This window comes from Acromyrmex echinatior, chromosome 14, assembly GCF_024713525.1.
Source record: "Acromyrmex echinatior isolate Ae372 chromosome 14, ASM2471352v2, whole genome shotgun sequence".
NCBI lineage: Eukaryota > Metazoa > Arthropoda > Insecta > Hymenoptera > Formicidae > Acromyrmex > Acromyrmex echinatior.
Window position 1 is genome coordinate 307209 of NC_141865.1, and position 10810 is coordinate 318018.

The 10810-nt window shown below is 27.9% G+C and overlaps 1 protein-coding gene and 1 long non-coding RNA gene across 3 annotated transcripts; both read right to left on the reverse strand.

Annotated features, from left to right (window-relative positions):
• LOC105151936 (uncharacterized) lies at positions 1-3557 on the reverse strand. Its single transcript, XM_011065924.2, has 4 exons — positions 3434-3557; positions 1981-2013; positions 1490-1828; positions 1-156 (listed from the first exon to the last, which is right to left on the reverse strand). The coding sequence occupies exons 1-3, from the start codon at positions 3473-3475 to the stop codon at positions 1553-1555; spliced, it is 351 nt and encodes a 116-aa protein (XP_011064226.1). The 5' UTR covers positions 3476-3557; the 3' UTR covers positions 1-156; positions 1490-1552.
• A 3900-nt stretch (positions 3558-7457) lies between these two features.
• LOC147907300 (uncharacterized) lies at positions 7458-10536 on the reverse strand. 2 transcript variants are annotated; one of them, XR_015547401.1, is made up of 5 exons: positions 10425-10526; positions 9015-9100; positions 8783-8815; positions 8454-8636; positions 7458-7625 (listed from the first exon to the last, which is right to left on the reverse strand). It is a non-coding gene; the product is annotated as an uncharacterized LOC147907300 (long non-coding RNA). The 2 variants fall into 2 exon arrangements; XR_015547402.1 differs by lacking the exon at positions 9015-9100 and having other exon boundaries at positions 10425-10536.
• Positions 10537-10810: the final 274 nt, after the last annotated feature.

Consider the following 10810-nt stretch of genomic DNA (forward strand, 5'->3'; position numbering starts at 1 on the left):
TTTACTGCAGTGTGATAAACTTTATTATTCTAAAATTATCAGTGTTTTTTTTTTAGCTGTGCGAATAATTTAAAACAAGTGATATCTATAGCTAAGAGAATGTTAATATTCAACTAAACCTCTGTATTTTATGACGGTACATGTATCAGCAGAGACCTGCAAAATAATATACAAAATTAATCCTTGTCACGCACATTTTTTAATATTAGAATATCGAGAATTATTGAGAATATAGGTAATATCTGTATATTATTATACTACATGCTTTTTTAAAAAATAAAGGAAAGTGCATTGACTAATTTAATAATTTACATATTCCAACAAAAGTAACAAGTAAAAAAATTTTAGAAAATGTATCATTATGAATTTAATAAAGATTACAAATCAATTATTTTGTCTGCTTTGCTAGTTCTAGTCTAAATAATAATTCTATTTATGATTTATAAGTCATCTAAAGTCGATTTAATTCTTTAAATTCTTATTATTTTTATCCTTATATTTCTATATAAATTTATATTTCTATATGTTATTAAATTTAAATTAGAGGTGAGCGAATCAAGCATTTGCAAAGTCGAATCGAATCGAATCTCGAATCTATAACAACATGTTCAAAATGAATTGAATCGAATCTAAAATCTTTACGCCGAATCGAATCGAATCGAATCCTTTTGATTCAAAAATAAATCGAATCAAATTTTTACATTACTGACATCTGCTAAAAACAATTAAAAGCTAAAAAAATTTATTTTGAATGTACAATACAAGTGTAAAAAATTAATAATATGTTATAAATATATTAAAAATAATATTTTGGTAATATCAGTATGTTGAAAATAAGTCGACAATAATGAAAGAGACTATGGAAGACGGCCAATCTTCCTGTCATTCTCTCTTACTACACCATTAAATGGAAAGAGATAGAAACGGCCGTCTTCCACGATCCCTCTCTCTTACTTTTATCGATCATTTTAAAACACGGCGCAGTCATATCAGAAAATATCTAATAGAGTCCAATGATAACTAACGCGATGAATAAACGCACGCGCATGCACAATGCATGAAGATTGATATGCGCTAATACAAGATTGATGACAGGAGATACAGGGAAGAGAAAGCAAGAGAAGTGATTCAAAATCGAACCACTGATGATTTGAAACTTCGAACTTATTGGTTTCGAATCTTTCAGATCCGAAAATGAATCGAATCGAATCCATTGTGATTCGATTCGATTCGATTCGATTCGAATTCGAACTAATTCGCACACCTCTAATTTAAATCGTAAAAATTTTAATTAAAATTAAAAATAGTGGATATTTTTTTTGTTATTTATTTTATATGAAATAAATCGCGTGTGTTGGCGTTTTACACGATTAATATTAAGTACGATTAATTATTATCAATGAAATGAAAATATTATCTATAAAATTGAATTAAATATTATTAATGAATCCGTCAAAGGTTCGTGATTCTTAATTTGAAAAATGTTTACCAGAGTCTATTTTTCCATTTGCCTTTGATTACTCGGTTCTGGTCTGTTTCCTCCCCCTTCCCATCACTGTCCCCAATCCCCAACCTCACCCTGTCCCTCTCGTCCTCCTCCCTGCAGACCTCCTCCCTGTGTTAATCCTCCCTGTCGTTCATTTTGTGATGATCCTCCCCGTGGTGGTCCTCCCTGTGGTGGTCCTCCATTTGGCGGTCCTCCCTGTGGTGATCCTTGTAGTCCATGTCTCGATAATTCTCTATTTCGTTGCATTAATAAAGGACTACCTTGACCCATCATAGCATGTTCAGCCATATCAGCCCTTGTTTTCCTTAGTTCTGTTCCCATCTTTAAATAAAAATTATCTTATCGCAAAAATTATCTGACCAGAATACAAAAAAGTTATTCATATTCATATGCAAAATGTAAATTGAAAAACTTATAAAATTTTTTTCTGGCATAATTCCGTGAGAAATTACAAAATATTCAGTAGTACTCACTTCATTCATTTGATCTTCTTGGGAATCGACGAACTGAAAAGGTAGTTGAATGTTTTGTTATAAATATGATCATATCAGGCGATATTAATAACGAAATATTAGTAATGTTATACTTATGTAACTCTAAATAATTAGTATTTTTCCACGAAATATCGAGTGTTTCGAAAAATGTGTTTTCCAAAAATTGTTTACAAAAATATGTTATTTATACTTGTTTTCTGCTTTTAATAACACAGGACAACATACATTCCCTTCAATGAAAAAAATCAAAGAGATTCTTTTAAATTATATGATGATTTATTAAAATAAATAATTGACATTTTTGCATGTGAAACTATGTGTTGAGTCCGAATACAAAACATTCACATGCAAAAACATCAATTATTTGTTTTAAAAAATTATTGTGTAATTTAAAACAATTGTAAACAGCTAATATGAAGCAAATACGATAAATGGCTGCATAAAAATGACTTGATCTGGTAAAATGCCAAGACACGGGTATTTTTTTTTACATCTACTTTCAGAATCTCTTTGATTTTTTCATGGGAAGAAAAAATCGATTTTTGTCCTACTATGTAATAATTTATCCCTATGTGTTTTCCTTCTCTTTATTTTTTTTTCATTAGAAAAAAATAAATGATAAAAACTTTTTAGGTATTTATTGATCTATTTTATATGTAATTAGAAAGAAAAAAGTTTCTAAAAAGGGCCGATTTCCTAAAAGAATATAAATAAAAAGAATGATTTTTTTTGTAGATTTTGACCTCCTGAATACGATGAAATTATTATATAGTTTGGGAAACACGTTTATAGCGTTTAGGAAACACTTCGAAAATTGAACACAATATTATTTTATTCAAATTTCAATAGTCTTGTTTAATTTTCGAGGTGTTCCTCAAATGTCACGAAATTTTTAATAACTTTATTATTATAATATAGGGTCAAAAATTGGCCCTTTTTTAATATTCTCTGAATAACAAGGGATATTAAATCCTTCAATTCTGGTCAATGCCTAAAAAGATGTAAATAAAGAAAATAGTTATTTTATAAATTTTAACACTTTCTAGATATGCTAAAATTATTAAAAAGTTAATGATATTTATTAGAGAATATCTCAAAAAATAAGTAAGAATATACTATGTATTGAAATATACTATGTTTGTATTTAATTTTCGAAGCTTTCTTCAAACACTACGAACTTTTTAATAATATAATCCTATCGTATTCAGAAAATCAAAATCTACAAAAAATATTGTTCCTTACTTTTTTAGACAAAAATCGGATTCTTTTCAACTTCATTTTTTCATATCGATCTTAATTGAGACTTTAATCTATATTTTAAAACGCGAGTTCGTATATTTAATTTCTAATATTCATATTAATACATTAATAATACATGTAATTTACATTGCTTCATTTTAAGACTATGTATGAGCTATTATTAACTTCTTACCATCGCCACGCAAAGCAACGTAATAAGGAACAGCTTAATCATCGTGATTCGCTTTGAAGCTCAAACATACACTAGTTGCATCAGCGCAAACGTTCTTCGCTTTTATATAGATCCCATAATCCGTGACATGTTTATGTGTCCATTTACGGAAAAAAACAGCAAGTCCACGTGATTTCTTGCTACTTATAATAATAATGATACTTCCGATTATTACTATGACTTTTGTTTGCGCAATTAGCGACAGGATTTGACGCGAAACTTATTAAGTTGGACAATAATGTAATTATAATGTTTCGCTTCTGCGATAATTTGCATATTTTTCATGATAAAACTAAATCATAGATCTTGTCGCTTGCTTCTTCATTGTTTATTATCTTTACCGACTAGTACCTATGTGACACACACACACACACACACACACACACACACACACAACACAACACATGTTTATATGTACATAAGTGTGTGTGTCATATGTACATAGGTGGTCGTACTAGTCAGTAAAAATAATAAACAATGAAAAAGCAAGCGACAAGATCTATGATTTAGTTTTATATGAAAAATATATATCCAAATTATCGCAAAAGCGAAATATAAGTATACATACATATATATATATATATATATATATATATAATATATATACAACTTGATAATATCCTTCAAAAATGTTCATGTATTATATATTGCGTATTTTTTAATTATTTTAATGATTTTAACAAATCTTTAGAAAATCATATCTAAAGATGACTTTCATCAAATTGAATATTTTTCAATTTCTTTAAATGAACCTCAGACATATCACAATTTTTATTTTATTCTGGCTTTGATGATATCTTACTTTTAATGAGCGTCGGCCGTAAATATTGTTTTGTGACACAAGATCCAAGGTCTTGCAATTTTAGTGTGACTATAATGATAAGTATGATATAAGCAGTATAAATGACAATAGTTAAAATTAAAAATAGGAACATAAAAAGTTAAACAAAATCTTTGTGTAAGTTATTTATTAAACAAATCTTCATATAAATACGTAAACGTTTTGATTTTCTCATTTGGTCATCCTTAATATGTTTTTCATAGCATTCAAAAAATATTACTTTAAAATACAAAGCGTTACTACGGTCTGAGTGTTGAGATGTTGAACTAATATATATATTCATATAAATGAATTAATTTCAGAAATGATAATTACGTGCCGATATGGTTGTCGGACTTTCAACGCAATCAATCTAAAATATTAATAATCCCCCCAAATTTCTTAAATTAATCTTAAAAAATTGTAATAAACTTCAAAAAATAGTTACATTTGATCTTCAACTACGTGAGGGATCATTTGGATCCGGAAAATTTTAGTTTACCTCTATTTTCGTAATCGCAAAGTTAAAATGAGCGAATAAAAAACTTGAAACTTTCCTCTGTCGATGCGGCTATTTAGTTGTCACCTTGATACTGATTGTGATAAAAATTTGGCTTAGATGGCTTGGACCCGTCAAATGTAACGTCAACAGATTTTTACCGAAAATAAAAATTCGTTTTTCATAAGTGTCCGGCTATATATGTGCCGTTACAATTAAAACATATATTTAGGACATTCATTTTCAGAAATAACATTTTTACGAGAGAGACGTCTTGAAACAATTGTTTTATTTTCTCGGAGTTAATAAAATAATCGTGAGTAAATAATGTTGAGAGAAATTATTATATATTTAATATATTCGAAACATTTTTTATTTCCAATTGTGAAAATAATGATATCATTTTTCCGAACATGTATAAAAATACCTCCACTTTATTTAATAAAGTATATTATTATAATGATACTTTTTGGAATAAGTCAATATAATGTTTTTTTTTTTATAGTTTATATTTTCCTTTTTTCGAAACATTACTTGTTTTCAGCTATATATTTTTTATCATAAAGATATGATTTTTTTTCAACTGATTTTTCCATTTTTTCCATAAATTATTCTTTAACGTTTTTGACATAACTTTTCAATTATTAAATTTATATATATATTTATTATATATTTAAATTTCAATATTTTCATTCTTAAGTTCTGATTTAAAATCCACCAACGTTTCGTTCTTCACTTATGTTATCTTACTTTCTGTACCCTCAGGACCGATATTCTCTCCTATGTACGTAATCTCTTGCATTTTAATTCAAAGCTTCCTCTTCTGACCTTCTTGACACTCGCTCAAAATAACTTATCCATTCTCTATTATCGCTCTGCTAAATTCATACAGCCTTTTCCTATACTTCGGTTAAGTTTTACAATATACTTCCTCTTCATGTTACAAACTGCTTTTCCGTGACTTCTTTTCGCTTGGCTGCTGCTGGTTACATTGCATCTCTCACATCTTTGTAATCGTCGATCGATGTCACTGATCGCTTTTCACCTCTCGCGAATTATTTGATATCCGCACGAATGATGCGTGATATATTTTATTATATTTTAACTCGGTGAATGCAAATGTAATTGTGATTTCAATCGTAAATGTAAATATGAATGTAAATGTTAGTATGATGTCAATGATGTACTTGTTTTATGTTTATTATGTGATATGTGGCGCTCAAGATTTTTCTATCTGTTTTATTCGCTTGTTGCTATATTGTTATCTACTAGCTGGCTTTGTAACAGCAGTCTTGCTGGTGCCCTGCTATTTGCTGTATTTTATATTGCAATAAAAGCTAATAATAATAATAATAATAATAAGGGTGCCAGAAACCATCATGTATATTGAGAGTTAATATTAACAAACGATCAAGCAATTATAAGAAGAGTGATGATTTGTTCTTTTGAACTATTAAAAAAGAAAAAATAACGAAACCAGGATTTTTAGCACCAGGATTTTTTTCTGCAATTAAGACCATTAGATCGGTTCTGCATTGGTCATATCGTAGGCGTCGCAGATGATCTCGTTGTGTCACCCAATCTGATGCGTCAATTTTAAAGTGTCAATTTTAAATGACACTTTCGCCACTTGCGACGTTATGATATGACCAATGTAGAATTGATCTTATATGACTGCTGTACTTCTCTCATTATTCTGATCGTCTATCAATACTTGATTGAATACATAATCCTACAATAGTGACGGCGAAAACAAAACGACAGTCGAAATATCAGCATTTGTGATAGTGTGATATGTCGAGTTAAGTGAACACCATGATAATCTTGATATATGTAATTTTTAATTGCGTCTCATGATCCTGTGTAAAATTCTCACAATAGATCTGTTTTTTGTGATAATTAAACTAGTGTACACTTTTAGAAGTGAGATAAGTATCCATTTGGTTGAATCAACTTTTTCTCGAATGCGTAATATATTCGTAAATGTTAATAGAAGTTTTAATGAAAATTTGAATCTTCGGTAAGATTACGCGACAATTAAAGCAAATTGTCGCACGTTATTTTGACGAGAATTTATCTCAAACAAGTACACGAATTAAGACTGTGGCACATAGAAAAACTGAAGACATAAGACTTAAGCAGTAAGTGAATCGACCAATCACAGTACAGACCATAAGACCATAACGAGCAGTAGCGAATCCAACATGTTGATTTCCTTAGGACTGGTTTTACCCACGCCAGTTACTTAATCCGCCATTAACTGACCAATCGCATCTGCTGTTTAGTAGAATTGACCAATTACGATTAACAGTTATTCCCTAAGGTTAATCGGTGTTAGTAAAACCGGCCCTTACTGCTTAAGTCTTAGTCATTATATGCCAGGGCCTTTACTTTTTTCGCGATATTTGATAGTGTATACTATCGACTGTAAAATGAACAAGATAATTAGGATCATTGTTTGCTTCTCAAAAAAGCATTAAGAAGTATTAAGATATTAAGCTATTTAAAATTTATTTATTTCTAATAGAGCAAAAAAACAAAGGACATAATAACAAAAATAGCTTATATAAAAAATAAAAAATAATTGTTTTCATTTAGGAAATAAGTATGAAGAAATAAGGAAATATAAATACAAATGGAGAAACGATTTAAATAATAATGAAAAATTTATTGCAGTGACAAGCTTTATTATTTTAAAATTTTTGTGGTTTTTTTTTAGCCGTGCGAATAATTTAAAATACGTGATACCTATAGTGCTGAGAGAAAATTAACCTTCAGCCTATCTAGTCAAACCTTTATCTGTATTTTATAATGATATGTGTACCAGAAAAGACCTGCGAAATAAATATACAAAATTATCCTTGTGACATTTTTTAATATTAGAATTATCAAGAATTAGGTAATATTTGTATATAATTATACTATATGCTTTTTTAAAGAATAAAGGGAAATGCATTGACCAGTTTAATAATTTATATATTCCAATAAAAGTAACGAAAAATTTTAGAAAATGTGCTTTTATAAATTTGATAAAAATTAATTTGTCTGCTTTGCTAGTTCTAATCTGAATAATAATTCTATTTATGATATAAATCATCTAAAATCGATTTAACTCTTTAAATTCTTATTATTCTTATCCTTATATATTTCTATATGTTATTAAATTTAAAACAATGAAAAAATTAAGGGATGTAGAAGAGTCAATAGTTCACGATTAAAATTAGAGTAAATAAATATAAATATATATTATATATTAATGTAAGATATAAAAATTAGATATTAATTATATAAATTATTAATTATATAAATTATTATATAAATATGTTTCGGCACATCTTTATTGTGCGCTCTTCAAATAAATAACAATTCGAAAATATGAGACCAAGTGACTGCTTCTATGAGACATCATGAAATCATTGCCAATCGATTTTCTAAGTTTATTAAATTTTTCGTAAAAGTTTTAATTAAAATTAAAAATAGTAAATACTTTTCTCTTTTATATTTATTTTATATGGAATTAATCGCGTTATGTGTTAGCGTTTTACACAATTAATATTAAGTATGATTAATTACTATCAACAAAATGAAAATGTTACTTATCGAATTAAATATTATTAATAAATCCAAAGGATTGCGATTCTTAATTTGAAAAATGTTTTTACCAGAGCTTATTTTTCGTCTTCCTTTTCCTATCCTCGATTTTGTGTTCTTGCCCGACGTCTTGTTGGTCGCTGTCTTCTTGAGTTCCTCCCTTGTGTCATACCTTGCATTAATAAAGGACTACTTTGACCCGTCATAGCATGTTCAGCCATATCAGCGCTTACTTTTCTTAATCCTGTACCCATCTTTAAATAAAAATTATCTCAAAAACTATCTGACAAGAGTACGAAAAAAATTATTCATATTCATATTGAAAATTTAAATTGAAAAATTTGTCAAATTTTTCTGGCATAATTCCGCGAGAAATTACAAAACATTCAGTCGTACTTACTTCATTCCTTTGATCGACTTGAGTATTGGCGATCTGAAAAGACAATTGTATGTTTTATTATAAATATAATCATAGTAGTCGATATTAATAACGAAATATTAGTAATGCTAAAATTATGCAACTCTAAACAATCGGTATTATTTCGCAAAATTAATCGAGTGCTTCGAAAAATGTGTTTTCCAAAAATTATTTGCAAAAGCATCACTAAAAAAAATATGTTATTTATATTTGCCTTTTGCTTTCGATAATAATTTATTCCTATATGTATTTTCCTTCTCTTCATTTTTCTCATTATATTAGAAAAAATCTAATAACGCGCTGAAAAAATTATAATCAAAATTTTTTAAGCATTTATTGATACATCTATTTTGTAAGGAGCCGTTGTTAGGAAGATTGTTTTAATCTAATAAACCAATTTAATGTGTAAACAGTGCAATAGCATAACCTTAAAAAAAAATTATCCTCAATAATATAAAATAAAATATATTAATTTTGTCAACAACATATTATATTTATATATTTATTTTCTTATAATATATTTTAGATTAAAAATATATTTAATTTGCTGATATTATTAATAACATTCGTTTTGGCACTATTTTTTCAATGCAATTGTATGATTCTTTTTTTTAATAATGTTGAAAAAAATCGTATTATTGCATTGCAATTAGTTTTGACATGATAAAAAAATGTCATGTCAAAACTAATTCATGTCAAAACTGTCAATAATATCAGCAAATTAGCCTTTTTTTTATGTGGCATGGAAAAATCTTACGTAATTATAGGAGGGGATGATCTCAGAAATCCTTACGCTTGTTTACATGGAGGTAGGAGGTTAAAAATGGCCAAAAATTTGTTTACGTAATACACGAACGATCCCTAATGGAAAAAGAGGATGTTTCTAAAAAGGTCGGTTTCTGCCTAAAAGAATTTAAATAAAAAGGACAATGTTTTTTGCAGATTTTATTCTCCTGGATACGATAAAATTATTAAAAAGTTTGTAACATTTAGAGAACACTTCGAAAATTATGCATAAATATGATGTATTTATTCAAATTTTAATATTCTTGCTTAATTTTCGAGGTGTTTTCCAAATATCACAAAATTTTCAATAATTTTATTATACGTAAGATCAAAAATTAGTTCTTTTTTAATATCCTCTGAAAAATGAAAGATATTAAATCCTTCGATCTCTGGCCGATTTTTGCCTAAAGGAAATAATATTTTTTTGTAAATTTTAACACCCCTCCCCCTGCTAAAATTATTAAAAAGTAAATGACATTTAGGGATCACCTCGAAAATTAAGCAAGAATATATTGAAATTTGGTAAATATACCATGTCTGCACTCAATTTTCGAAGCGTTTCTCTAACGAACTTTTTAATAATATAATCTCATCGTATTCAGGAGATCAAAATCTACAAAAAATATTGTTCCTTACCTTTTTAGACAGAACTCGGATTCTTTTTAACATCCTCCTTTCATATCGATTTTAATTGAGACTTTAATCTTTGTAATCTTTTTTAAAATGCATTCATATATTTAATTTATAACATTCATATTAATACATTAATAATATTAATAACGTGTAATTTATATTGCTTCATTCTAAGACTATAAATGAGCTATTATCGACTTCTTACCACCACCACGCAAAGCAACGCAATGAGGAACAGCTTAATCATCGTGATTTGCTTTGATGCTCAAATGTACACTAGTTGGATCAGCGCAAACATTCTTTGCTTTTATATAGATTCCATAATCTGTGATGTGTTTATGTATTCATTCACGGGGAAAAACAGTAAGTCTATGTGTATCCTTGCTACTTATAATAATAATGATACTCCCAATTATTACTACAGCTTTTGTTTGCGCACTTAGCGACAGGATTTGACGCGAAACTTATTAAGTTGAACAATAATGCAATTTTAATGTTTATGCGATAATTTGTATATTTTTCACAATAAAACTAAATCATAGATCTTGTCGCTTACTTCTTCATTATTTATTATTTTTATCGACTAATAAG